Source organism: Poeciliopsis prolifica, unplaced genomic scaffold (genome assembly GCF_027474105.1).
Source record: "Poeciliopsis prolifica strain line A6 unplaced genomic scaffold, Auburn_PproV2 SCAFFOLD039, whole genome shotgun sequence".
NCBI classification, from domain to species: Eukaryota; Metazoa; Chordata; class Actinopteri; order Cyprinodontiformes; family Poeciliidae; genus Poeciliopsis; species Poeciliopsis prolifica.
Window position 1 is genome coordinate 2,878,045 of NW_026562414.1, and position 13,396 is coordinate 2,891,440.

The 13,396-nt window shown below is 38.9% G+C and overlaps 2 protein-coding genes across 4 annotated transcripts; one reads left to right on the plus strand and one right to left on the minus strand.

Annotated features, from left to right (window-relative positions):
- Positions 1–529: 529 nt before the first annotated feature.
- slc10a1 (solute carrier family 10 member 1) lies at positions 530–7,348 on the plus strand. Of its 2 annotated transcripts, none has more exons than XM_055054179.1 (8): positions 530–619; positions 1,499–1,719; positions 1,808–1,894; positions 2,196–2,308; positions 3,864–4,068; positions 4,264–4,442; positions 5,740–5,939; positions 6,809–7,348. In XM_055054179.1, exons 2-8 carry the CDS (start codon positions 1,513–1,515, stop codon positions 6,868–6,870), a joined length of 1,053 nt encoding a protein of 350 aa, XP_054910154.1. In that variant the 5' UTR covers positions 530–619; positions 1,499–1,512; the 3' UTR covers positions 6,871–7,348. The 2 variants fall into 2 exon arrangements, with proteins under 2 accessions (XP_054910154.1, XP_054910155.1); XM_055054180.1 differs by having other exon boundaries at positions 4,431–4,442.
- On the minus strand, positions 6,947–13,389 carry srsf5b (serine and arginine rich splicing factor 5b). 2 transcript variants are annotated; one of them, XM_055054181.1, is made up of 8 exons: positions 13,262–13,389; positions 12,938–13,086; positions 12,444–12,514; positions 11,341–11,454; positions 10,079–10,151; positions 8,743–8,816; positions 8,357–8,464; positions 6,947–8,180 (listed from the first exon to the last, which is right to left on the minus strand). In XM_055054181.1, exons 2-8 carry the CDS (start codon positions 13,061–13,063, stop codon positions 7,835–7,837), a joined length of 912 nt encoding a protein of 303 aa, XP_054910156.1. In that variant the 5' UTR covers positions 13,064–13,086; positions 13,262–13,389; the 3' UTR covers positions 6,947–7,834. The 2 variants fall into 2 exon arrangements, with proteins under 2 accessions (XP_054910156.1, XP_054910157.1); XM_055054182.1 differs by having other exon boundaries at positions 13,258–13,374.
- Between the last annotated feature and the right edge of the window lie 7 nt (positions 13,390–13,396).

The window sequence follows — 13,396 nt, forward strand, 5'->3', positions numbered from 1 at the left end:
GTGTGTCCTTTTGGTGAATAATGCTGCAGATAATGATGTTTTATTGCGTTAACAGAGTTTACTCTTGGACTTGTGCATCAGAATTTCAGGGATGACTTAAAAATGATAAAGAGGAATGATACCTGTTAAATTTATTATTTAAATAAAGCAAAACCAATGTGCTGCAGTAAAAACATTCAAGTTAAAATCGTCTGCCTGAAAAAAGGGGGAACAGAGAAATAAGCACTGAAATTTCAACTCCAAAGTAAAAAAAACAAAAAAACATTTTATATTTAAGCGTATAATGAGTAAATAGTCTCCCATTTTAAGTTTATCATAGAGTCACTTATTATACATTTGTCAGAAAATATTTTAATTTCATGACAGTTTTTATGACAAAAATGTTTTAATGGACTGACTCAAATAAGTCATTGATTACACAGTAAATGACCTGACTTAATCCTGGAGAGGAGTAAAGTAGGAGGGGAGAAGATAAGAGGAAGCGTCTTGCCCAACAGGCAAGCAAAAAGCTACAAACACGTCTTCCAGCTGAGGAGTGATTGTCTCTGAGGAAATCACAGTTTTTCTACAATCTGACCTCCTCAAGCAGGTGTGCAATTTTCACCTGCAGCCTTGCACAGTAAGTCTTTTGACAACATTCTTGTGTTGGTGGGTTTTTTTTATATATATATATATTTGTATATGTTTGTTTAATTTGATGAGAGAGAAACAGAAATCCTGTGAAAGTTATTTGTTTGCACACAGCGTGCGCGTGCACCTGCAGGGAGGATGTGGTTCTGGAGATGGAGGCAGAAACAAATATAAATAGAAACACCATGTGATGCATATTCTTTGTTGATGATAGATTTATCAGATTCTATGTCTTCAGTTTGTGTGTGGTTGTTTTTTTCTGAATATCGCTGTATTTTTAGCTAATTATTCATATTAAAAAGTCTGGATTAAACCATTCGGATTGATCTAATTCTAACTCAAACATTACTTATGTCTAATTTCATACTTATGCTATCAGTTTTTTTTGTTTGAAAGATTTCAATTCAATTCCAGCTCATTTCCAGCAACACAAGGAAAAGTAAATCTTCATACCTTAGTGGATTTCTTGATTGTCATCCAAAACGCCGAGATCCATCTGTGTTTAAATAATGAAAGAATCAGACTCAGAACAGCTCAAGGAATATAAGTTCAAAGGCTCCAGGACTATAAAACGTGAACTCTGAACTGACATATGAGGCGTTTTTTAATCACTGAACTTAACTGCTGAAAAAATCCTGCCTGTCAGTCTAAAAGCAACATGTCTGCTTCTAGCAAAGACTGAAAAAAGTGTCACATTTAGGGTATTTTTTCCTTAATTTGGCTTCATCTACACTCTGATAATAACGCCTTGCTATTTGTGGAACAGAGGAAGTTCTAACATTTTAACGAACCATCAAAGTTTCAAAATTAATATTCTGAAGACAGGTGAGACCATACCTTTGTTTCATCATCTTGATCTGTTCTTCAGGCCTGGATCTCGACATGGGTGGCACAGAAAATCCGTTTCCCGATTCAGATTTTCTGAAAAACGATGGCTTCTCACCCAACCTGACAGCTGCCAACGCCAGCTTGCTTTACCCGTCTCTTCTGTCACCGGTGATGGACAAAACCATCAACACAATAATGATAACAGTGCTGTTTATCGCCATGGTTTCACTGGGATGCACCATGGAGATGACCAGTATCAAAGTAAGCAGCTCATCCACATGAATCCATGTGTTTTCAAGAGTTTCTTGATCACATTTCTGTAATATTTCTACTCTCTGCTGCTTTCCAGGGTCACATACTGAAACCGAAAGGTGTGGCAATCGCAATTCTCTCCCAGTATGGCATCATGCCTCTAACAGCGTTTTGCTTGACTAAGGTTTGTACAGCAGATTTAAATCTGTTCATTCAATAAATACATTTTCACCACATTTGGAAATTGGTTCAAACCTGCAAAAGCTGAGAATAAAAGCCTCACTAAAACAAAACGAAAAAAAAATAGAAAAGAATAGAAAAACTTTCAAATATTCAAGGCTGGCGGCGTTCATAAATATCTAGTACCTTGATTACTGATACATTGATCTGAATGACCTGCAGGACATCAACTGAGCTACTGACATTCTTATTAATGCGACTCGCCTTGATATGTTCCTCATATTCCCTGTGTCGTTGTGTTGCAGGGGTTCCAGGTGCCTGAAGCCGCAGCTGTGGTGATTCTGATCTGCGGCTGCTGTCCTGGAGGAGCCCTGTCCAACATGCTGGCTCTGGCTATAAAGGGAGACATGAACCTCAGGTACACAGACATGTTCAGGAGAGCAAATAAAAACTCCTGCTCTTTCTGAAACTCCGGCTTGAGGAAGTCAAAACGACACGCTCTCGAAAACCGATGCACTCCCTTAAACAGACATTTGTAATATCACTTATATTTAGTTGCTTTCACTTTAAAAATGGAGATGGGGTGCTGCATAAACAGGTCTGCATGACTGCACCGTCATGTAGCTCAGCGTGTCTGGAATACCGGTTAGCATCAACGCCGTAAAGAGAAAACCGTTTATGACACAGTGACATAAATCATGTGGTGTGAATTCAGGCAATTACCTACTTTGATCAACACATCAGGAGGGAGGAGGGATAGTTGGTTTCTAAGCTAGCTATCAGAAGCTTTTGTAAATACCTCTATGATCCCCCAACCAGGTGTGTTACAAATCACCTCGACTAGAACAAGTAGAAACCATAAATAAACTGGCAAAAACAATTTAAGTCACTCTGTTCAATTCTCCCATCTCTCACCTCGAACATCCAACATGGTGAATGATTAAGTGGTTGTTAAAAGGGGTCTATAATGAGCTCTGCTGTCGTGTACTTCCACAAGTTGTTTGCTAATTGCTGCTGGCTAGTCTGAAGGAGTTGCACCTCTGTCCCTCCACCAAGGCCTCTTGCACGCATGAAATACCAAGTGTGTTTCTGATGAGGGAATAACATTATAACTCAAAAATGTTGATTACATTATACTGCTCATTTAATAACAAGTGGGGAATGGTTTCTGTGAACTAAAATGACCGTTTATTGTCAAAGTATGGACGAAAGACTATTATTATTATTATTATTAACATAGAAGAATTTCAACAATAAAGTCAAAATGGTGGGAAAAAAACTTTAAATTCCATTTTCCACTTACAATAATAATGATAATAAAATGGAAAACATATGCTAAAGGAAAAGCAGTTTGCTTAAACTGCTGCGTTCCTTCAGAGCAGTTTCAGCTTTATTGTGTTTATATGCGCACATCAAACCCTTGCTTATTCTTTTACTGTCCAAGAGAACATACTGTACCGTCATAACTAGTGGGAATAAAAAACGACGACTGAGTCCATTGTGTAATGTTATGGAGACCAAAAACCGTCTGACTGTTACCAGGCTGAAAGTTCACCTGATTGACCTGACAAAACAAAACCTGCATTATTTACCTCACTGGCGGCCCCTAGAGGATTTACTGTTCATTACAAGTAAAATTAGGCAGGCACAACAAACTTTCAACTTTCATTGTATTTATGCTGCTGATTATATAAAGTTTTTTTTTCTTTATTCAGACTTGTAAAAAGTTGTCCATTTGTGATAAAAAAAAGTAGGTAATGTTTTATTTCTTTTTTTTATCTTACCATTATGTGATTAATTGATCTGAATTTAATAAAACTGTGTTTAGTGTCAGGATTAGAGAAGTGCAGGTTGATGAACCGCTCTTTTTTATAAATGAGTTACATCCAGCCTACATATATTAAATACAGATAAATAATGAAGATGGAAAAGCCTTTCCAAACATTGAAATTATTATTTTTTTGTCCCTTCAGCATTGTGATGACCTCCTGCTCCACGCTGCTGGCTCTGGCCATGATGCCGCTGCTGCTCTACCTGTACTGCCACGGCTTCTCCAACCTGCAGAAAGCGGTGCCGTATGTGGGCATCATCACATCCCTGCTTGTGATCCTGGTACCTTGCGGAGCCGGCATCCTCATCAACCACTTCCGGCCGCAGTACTCAAAGATAATCACAAAGGTCGGTCGAATCAATGTGGAAAAAATTTATTCTAGTTTTTTCATATTTTTCTTTCAGGTACACTCATTGGTTCCAAATGAGTGTAAAAGAGTGCAGCGTTACTCAAGAACCCTTTAAAAGAAGCCACTCCTATTGGAAGCAGAAGAAATTTGCAATTTGCAAGTCTGGTCCATTTCTTGTTTCTGTCGTTTTCAGGTGGGCCTCAGTGTTTTAATGATTTCCGTTCTTGTCATCTGCATCATTTCCATCGTTGAAATTGGAAGCTCCCTCCTTTACATGTTCTCGCCTCCTCTCATGGCCATCGCCACCCTCATGCCCCTGATTGGATACGTCTTTGGTTACATCATCTCCTGGGTCTTTAGGCTCCCGCAGCCGTAAGTACTCAACGGTATTTTATTTTCTGGTGGCTTTATGTTAGGGCGTGACGTAGCACCGACGTCACGCAGTGCAGATGGAGGTCAGGAAGTAAATTACTTCTGTTGATCCAACTTCATAACGCCTGAAGTCTCTGTGTCATGCACGGTTGGTCCAACTGTTCTAATAGAGAGAAAGATGGACGTTATTTTGGTTCTCCAAAGCCAGTTGGTTACAAGGGAGTTAATCTTAAAAAACTTACAGAGGAAAGTGTGTCAACAATCTACAGCTAAAAACAAGAGGTGCAAAAACTAACAAGCCCAGTTTCTAACAGGTAACGATCACATTGCTTAAATTGTATTTTCAGATATTTTACTGGGAAGTTATTTAGAAAGACAAGCAGTCATATTGAAGGTAAGATTTATTAGTTTATGCCCTGGCTTGGTCAAACATTGTTTTTAATGGGTTTTCTGTAGAATGTTTAACCTACATCAGGACGTTATCTACTCGCTGTGATCCATTTTGAACCACAGAAATCCACTTTCTGACCTCCACCTGAATTTTGTGCGTCATCTGGGTCACATGTCTGAAAGCCAGCAATACAAAGAAGCACAATGATGCATGAATCAAATGGTTTCACAAACTGGTAACTTCATAGCATAATTGCATGAGTCATATTTAGGCAACTTTTCTGCATAATACTGACCTCCTTTCTCCTATCATCAGGACACTTACTACACAGATCAAAATCCATAGTCAATTGACTTATTGACGTAGTCAAATTATGAACAACCTCGCCACCTTCTCTGGCAGTTTCGGTCATAAAATGCACTTCTATGGCGTTATGTTTGTGTCACCAACCTGAGCAAGCAGTGAAACTGGTTTTAGTGCACAATACGCTGCAAAAATACAAAATCTTACCAAGCATTTTTGGTCTGGTTTCTAATGCAAATATCTTAGTTCATTTGAAATACAACAAAACTGACTAATTAATTTTCAGCAAGAGATGGGAGCTCGTTTGAATAATTCCTTAATAGAGGCAAACATCTCTATTTCTCTTATGGGAAAAATCTGCATGTACCAGTGAAAGGCATTGAGTCATGGTGGCTGAATACCAATGCAGACCAGGTTCTGCAGATTATAATTTGTGAATTCTTCCTCCAATTTAAAATTATTCACTCATTTGTGTTGGTCTAGTACAGAAAATCCTAAACTTCAGGTTTGTGTGAATCCTGATTCTGCGTCACAAGCATAGAACCGTGAGCGTTTCTCTATATTCGTTCATGACTTATGCATCGATCCGCCCTCGCCCCTCAGAGAGCGGAGGACTGTTGCTATGGAGACTGGCTGTCAGAACATCCAACTGTGCGCCGCCATAGTGAAGGTGGCCTTCCCCCCCGCTGTGATCGGACCCATGTACCTGTTCCCGTTAGTCTTGGGGTTCTTCCAGGTGGCCGAGGCGGCGCTGCTCGTCGTTCTGTTCAGGTGTTACCTCTGGTTCACAGGAAAAAGAAAAGGTGAGGCCCACTGAAGATGAATTTTTAAAAAATTATGCTTTTATAGTAGCTTTATCTATAATTTATCACCTTCTGAAGATGGGAATAGCACTGGTTCCATTTCTTTACATATTTATAATTAACTCTATCAGGAGTGGACAGCTTCCTAAAAGCCATTTTCTTGTGGATTTTTACATCAATGCACACAGACCACTGAAGTGGACAACAGTGCATCATGCAATACTCTGCCAACAACTGGCCGTCCACTGCAGGTGCAAGAAAATATTTGTTAAATTCAATATGGCAGACAGATGAAAAAGCAACTCAGAAATATCCAGTCCTTCCTTCTGCTGTAAAACTCTTGCAGGTAAAAATATTGTGATATCATGTACGATATATAGATCAATACTGGTGACGAACTTCCCAAATAACTTTGCATTTGGAGAAAATTACAACCAATCACCTAGAAAAAAAGAAATCCTAGAAAAAATTTTTCTATGTCTGAAGAAAATCAAAAACACTGGGAAAAAAATTTCCCTTCAGATGTGAAACTAGGAGTTTCACATTTGTATCTTACACTGAAATTACCATTAAAATAAATTAAAATTCCCAAAGTACTTCATTTTGGTACATGTTATTTTTAGCTACTTGTTGGTGTTTCATCATTTCCTGTTTTATGTCCAGAACTGAAAGAATAATTTTGCTCTTTAGACAAGAAAGTTTGGCTGAAATAATTAAGAAAAAATTCAATAATACAGATTTCAGGGAAGCAAACTTCAGATTAACAACCTTAACAACCATTTCAGGAGTTATTTTATGTATTTTTTTAATTAAAGCTCTAGAAATATGCATGCTTCCTTTAATTAATAAAATAATTTACTGATCAACAGGTTCGTACCAGCTGACGTCGACAGAGGAGAAGCTGAAGGAGATTTCTGAAGGGACTGCATGACCACCGCATCCCCCAAATAAAAAATATCACTTTAAACAAGTGGATGAGTGTCATAAAGGCATATTAAAGACTAAACTTATGGTTTATTAAAATCGATTTATTCATCAAGTCTATTTTCAATGCACCATACAAACATCTATCTTCACTGAAAATAAAAATCCTCATGTACAAAAGAACAAAAAACAAAAAACTTTTTCCCTCAGATTCATGTCTATATGTACACACACAGTAACGTCTGTCAGAGTACCCTAGCGGTAACATGTACACGTCTCAACACTTAGCAGAAGGCTGCAGTATGTACATAAATCCCCAATTTAAGAAATATCACTCCAATAAGCAACATCATTGCTCACAGAGAGCAACTGAAGGGTTAGCTTCATCCTCAAGAGTTTTGCCTCTGTACAAAAGACATAATAAAAAAAAAACAAAAAACGAGCATACATGAAGAGAATATACAGGTTATAAACCAGTGGAATAATCTGCAGCTGTACAGTTGTGAGCCTGGAAGGGAAGCTGCCAATGAAAAGAAAATTTGTGTTTTGTATTTTAGTTTCAAGCATGTTTTATGTGAGGTTGGATGGAAAACAAAAAACAAAAAAAAAAAATTCTGAAGGAAGGAAAAAAAAAAGAAAAAAAAAAGATGTGATGACCGGGTCCCATAATTCAGCCAGGTTTATGGTGGCTCACTTTGAAAAACTGTACTGCTGTGTTATAACACGTGTATAAGCAGATTAGATGTGAGGCGTCACTCCGAGTTCAAAAGCATTCTGGGAAAATCCTGCCAATTAATAATGGAAAAACGACAGCTAATTGTTTCAGATGCGCCTGGTTGGTAAAAAATAACTTGAGGACAGTCACAAGAACAATCCAAAAAGGAGACGAAAATCTGTAAAGAAACCTCATCTCTTCGCTTTCCCAGGAGGCATCGGGAGTTTTCTAGTTACTTTTTTATTTTTAAACCAGTTTAGCGTTGACTGTCAGTAGAAGGAGAGCGGGATCGTGGTGATCTGGAGCGAGAACGGGAGCGTGAACGGGATCTTGAACGAGAGCGGGATCTGGACGACCTCTGAGCCGGCGGCGGCGAGGACGGCGTTACTGATTTGCTGTTTTTGGACGAGCGTTTGGGGTCCTTTGATTTGGGGCTGGGCGAGGAGGCGCCGTGCGCCGGCGTGCCGCTGCGGGAGCGGGAGCGGTGGTGGGCCTTGGCGGGGCTCCGGGAACGTCTGGGGGAGCGGGACTGGGAGCGGCCGCGGGAACGGGAACGGGAGCGCGAGCGGGACGAGCTGTCCGAACGGGAACGGCTTCTCGACCTAAAAAAGCAGAAATAAGACGATTATGATGGAAAAATGATGACAACTGAAAGGGAAATCTCACATTTAGAGCTAGAATAAATACTCACAGTTTGGACAAATTTATGACCTTTCCAAGGAATGTTTTCAAACTCTTACAGCAAGTTTCAATTCACAATTTGATGCAGGAAACTCACCTCTTTTTGGAAGCTTCAATAAGTTTGATTTTCCTTCCATTGATTTCCTTTCCAGACAGTTTTTCAAGGGCATTTTTCAGATCACTATGAGAGGCAAACTCAACCACCCTGAAAAAAGAAGAAAGAAAAGAAAATGTAAGCTATCAGATACATCCGCTATTGATATTGATCACTTGTCTGTCATTACATATGGCTATTGATTTACTGCCTGGCCTTAAGATGGCAAGAAATCATCATCGTGTGAAGAAAATGCTAACAAAAATACAATTTTAACTATGTTTACATAATGTTATTGATTTATTGTCCAGGTCAAAAATAAATTAAAATTCTTATTGCAAGTTTTTCTGGATAAATTCCCTCCCTTTCTTGTCGGCACCCTGTCTTACCCTTCGTTGAGTTTTGGGCGATGTGCGTCTGCGAATGTCACCTCTCCAGCTTGTCTCATGAAATCCTTCAGGTCCTACACACGCAAACTCAGGTCAGTTTTCGGAGGGGCGCGGCGAGCAACAAGAACAGGCTCAGATATTAACTGCACTGATTTACCCAAAGGGAGAGATAGTTAGATTCTGAAATCTACAGACTACAGCAATTACAGAGGATGAGTCCTAGAAACTCAATGGCTGTTCACCGACTCAGTGCTCCTAACAGGATTGGTTTTAGAAAACAAAAAAAAACAACAACAATAATAATGTGTTTGTTTTGATGTAAGCCCCTTTCTGTCAGGGATCACTGCAGCACAAGGTCAGTTTCTTACAGCAACATTGAGATCTGTGAGCTCATCGCTCCTTTAAAACTACACAGATGATCATCATCTTCTTCAACTGGGCTGCAGCATCTGGCACCAAGAGTCCCTTTCCCCCCCCCGACAAGGAGGGTACGGGTGGTGCCGGGCGCCGGGACCGCCCCCGTCTCGGCACCCCACCTCAGTAAAGAGAGTGAACAGGGTGGAAGAGAGGAAACTACTACCTGAGAGCGATACCCTTTGGGGTGGGCCGCAGGCTCTCCGAGCCCACCATTACCAGGATTACAGCAGATTTTATCCACGGGCCCCTGGGAGGAACTCACACCCTCTCTCTCTCACGATGTGCGGGGGACACCACGGGGGGAGGAAGGAAGGGGGGATATCGATCGATCGAAGCCCCTCAAATTAACGAACCATCGATCAATACGCCACCACCATCGACTTTCGCTCTCTCCTCTGCTTTCTCTCTGCCAACTCTGTTTCCTCTCTCTCTCGCCCTCAACCACACAGCAGGCGGTGCGAGCGAGCGAAGGGCCGCCAGCGCCTCTAGTGTGGAGCGAGCGCTCACATGACCAGCAGGCATCAACTAGGAGTAGGACACACTGGCTGACAGCACAGGCTCAACCCAGACTGAAGGACCCAGAAGGGGTTAACTCCACCATAAGCGAGCTCTTCCACATGACACAACAGTCAAGCTGGCAAATAAAGGGGTGGAGAATTGGTTAAAATGTGACAACATGAACAAATTTGGTGTTTTGTTGCTTTGTGTTTAGCTAAAACTGCATTTAAAAACTATCATTCAATTCTGAAACAATTACAATTACTGAAACCAACTCAATTGGCTACGTCTGATAATACAAATACATTTTATAAAGTTGGTTTTTAGCAGCCAATTGTTAAACAATGTGTATTGTTGGAATTAAATAAATGCAAGTGGTGATATATTTGTGAAAAATTATACATTTAAAAGAAATACTAACCTGCCAGCTGACGCGAGAGGACAAGTTTTCCACAATCAGACGGTTCTCAGTGCGCATCGGAGGAGGGTTTCGGCTAGGAGGAAATGAAAAAAGAAATAAGAACAAAAAGGAGGAAGGAAAAAAATATAAAACATTTGTAAGATATATAAAAAATATTTTTTATATAAAAAAGAAACGCTTTATTTTATTACAAATAAAATGAAGCTGGGAGTAAAAAAATAATATAATAATAATTTAAATACGTTCGCAAAAATAATTTTAATTTTCACAGTAAAATTCAAGCACTTTCCATTTCACTTTCCATGTTTTATACAAAAACAATGCAAAAGAACAAGAAAATCTAATTTATTATCATTTATTTATTTTACCATTACTATGAATCTTTTTCCTAATATCTTAAATATATCGTTTATTAAAAATACAGTTTATTTGTCGTCATCAAATAAACTTAACATATTTATTTACTTAACATTAATAACATTGCATTCATTACGACTTTAAATTTTTTTAAATGTCTCAGACACTTCAAATCTATTTAGAGAACAAAACATTTAAACAAAATTTCCCCTGATCTCAAAAATATTGTTTAACATAAAATACAAGCCACCCTTTATTTCAATTACACATAAATAAGTGAGCCATTAGGAACAATAAATGAAATTTAAATATGTTCACACAAGATTTTCTGGCGTTTAGCAAAGCCTGTTGCAATAAATTTAGCTGGACGATAAATTGCCTTAGAAATTATTGCGATAAAGGAGAACGTTGTTTTGAGAACATTTTCAAGTAATATAATAGTAATTATGCAAGAACACATTCTCAAAGAATGTCTCTGTAAACAAAATTATCTTTCAAACACAGGGATAGTTGAGACCAAAACACCAGACTGAAGACTTTTCTCATTCAGATTTTGGTAAAAAGAGAGAAAAAAGAGAAAGATGCTAAATCAAGCATATTAAAATGATTGAGTTTCTTTTCTTTTATTGTGCGATTAATTGATTTGTTGTTTACTGTGACAGGGCTACATTTAGCATATAGAAATAACCTGAAGCAAGTTTCGTCTGCTTTAACTTCAAACTGTCTTAAGGAGTATGAAAATATATGGTGTCAACTGTAAATAATGCTTTCCAAGTTTTGGCGATTGATCCAAGCGTTAAATTGGACTTTATTACAAAGTTGTGCTGTTTGAATGGATTTCTCACACCCATACAAACTCCGAAAAACAAACACTAAAACAGAAACAACAGGAAGCCTGTCTTTACCTCCGACTGTTTTGGGAACCTCTACCGTAGCGGTCAGAGAAACGTCCTCCACCGCCGCCGCCTCCTCGCCCGCGGCCCCCCCGCAGACGCACACGAGCATGCTCAATGGTGACCCTGCGGTTCATAAGGGAAGGTTTTGTTAGTATTGCAACTGCTGATAAAACAGTAGACATTTTCAGGGTTTGTACATTTTTCCCTACAGTAAGGTTCAAGCACTCTTCCAGCACCAAACTTTGGAGTTAAAAAAAAAGGTTATAAAAGAACAAAGAGTTTCAATTCACTATTATATGGTAACACTGCTACTAATGTCTAAAATATAAGACATTCTACAGCAAAGACAGGATAAACTAAAATATAATAAAATGTTATGTCTTACAAATAGTAACTACCCTAAAATGTTCAGTCAGAGAAGTTCAGTCTGATTTAATGTCAGACAGGGACAAAAAACATGCAAGTATTTTTATGAAAACATCTGATTTCCACTTTAAATAATACTTTCCAAATGTAGGTTTTCCAACATTAGATAGCACACTTTTTACAAAACTTCCACTTTTAACTGTTCACTTTTAATAGAAATCGAGCAATTTGTAAACCTTGTAAACAAATAATTTGGAATTCAAGTGTTTAAAGATTTTAAGCAGGTTTTATTTGTACAAACAATCATTTTCTTGCCTTTTTCCTACATTACTTGCAGCTATGTATATAAAACCCTATAAAATACACATTAGGGTTTTGCCCAGAGTATTATAAGCCTGGCGGGTCACCAGGCTTTACTAGTCCCCCCACCAGCATCATTGCATGTTTATTTTAATGAAAAAAATTATGTTTGCATTTTTTAAGACTTCATAGTTAATCTTCCAATAACACATCATTATCAAGTGATATTTTAAAATTTCCTGTCAACTTTAAACATTTTCAACTCAAAAACATGCCCAAGTGCCCTGAGCACAGGGCTTGGAAATTTTTCTGAGGGAAACTTTGAACCTCCAGGTTTGTGGCTATCCCATCTGTGCAGAAACAAAGAACTAATACGGCCTGAAAGAACAGTGTGTAAACAGAACCGAGTCCAGTAAGTGCATTAACTTAAATCAGGAAAATCTCACCTTTCATTACACAACTCTTTGCCATCGAGTTCATACACAGCATCTTCAGCATCTCTGGGATCATCAAACTCCTAAAAAACACAAAAAGGCATTCATAAAAGAGCTATGGAACCTCAACATCTTACTCTTGCAACATTGGTATTCTACCACATGCATGTTTGAGTAAATCATTGCTTGCAAAACTGATGTTTTTAATTGCTCAACTTGCCCGCAAGGCGTACATTAATGTTGCTTCAGACTCATGCGAAATGTCGGGTTGGTGCTTGCTCAGGCTAGCAGAGAAGCATGGTGAGGTGTGGAGAGGGGGCGGGGGCATCCTTTCCTTTTTCTCATTGAAAATTCAATAAGAGGTGCAAAAATCACTCCCTCTGCAGTCAAACGTTAGGTTTATATGGCGGAAATCTCTGGAATAATTTAACCCCACTTGGATTAGATGCTCTCCGGTTCACAGACAGTAATTTCACCGTGACCTACTTTCTCCTGCGGTGACTCACCACGAAGCCGAAGCCTCTCTTTAGGTCAATGTCCCGAATGCGGCCGTATCCTTTAAAAAACCGCTCCACATCCTTCTCTCGGGCCGACGGGCTCAGGCGGCCGATGAAGATACGACATCCGCTCATGTCGACAGTTTTAGTTTAATTTGCTGCAACCAGAAGATGTTATAAGCATTTTTTTTCCGTTAGCAAATGCCCTGCTTATGCTAGTCAACGGCCTTAACTGTGTTACTAGCTAATGCATCAAAATAACAGCTGAAACTATTTATACCGCTTATCCAGAATTGTTATAGTGAAAATATAAATATAGCTTTATGTACCTACCGCAGGAAGATTGCAGACCTATTCTTTCTTATTTTATTTTTTTCTTTCTATCCCCTCAACCGTCGACTGTAATGCAAGATGAAACAAAATGGTGCCGCTGCTGTTACAGGGCGGAGTCTTTTTAAAGAAAAGGCC

Excerpts from the sequence above, each read along its gene's own strand:
- slc10a1 (XM_055054179.1), top strand. The coding sequence starts at position 1,513 with ATGGGTGGCACAGAAAATCCGTTTCCCGATTCAGATTTTCTGAAAAAC. Across the intron at positions 1,895-2,195 it reads CAGCGTTTTGCTTGACTAAG|GGGTTCCAGGTGCCTGAAGC; the intron begins GTTTGTACAGCA and ends GTTGTGTTGCAG. Across the intron at positions 5,940-6,808 it reads GTTCACAGGAAAAAGAAAAG|GTTCGTACCAGCTGACGTCG; the intron begins GTGAGGCCCACT and ends ACTGATCAACAG.
- srsf5b (XM_055054181.1), bottom strand. The coding sequence starts at position 13,063 with ATGAGCGGATGTCGTATCTTCATCGGCCGCCTGAGCCCGTCGGCCCGA. Across the intron at positions 8,817-10,078 it reads CCTCTCGCGTCAGCTGGCAG|GACCTGAAGGATTTCATGAG; the intron begins GTTAGTATTTCT and ends TTGCGTGTGTAG. Across the intron at positions 8,181-8,356 it reads ATTGAAGCTTCCAAAAAGAG|GTCGAGAAGCCGTTCCCGTT; the intron begins GTGAGTTTCCTG and ends CTGCTTTTTTAG.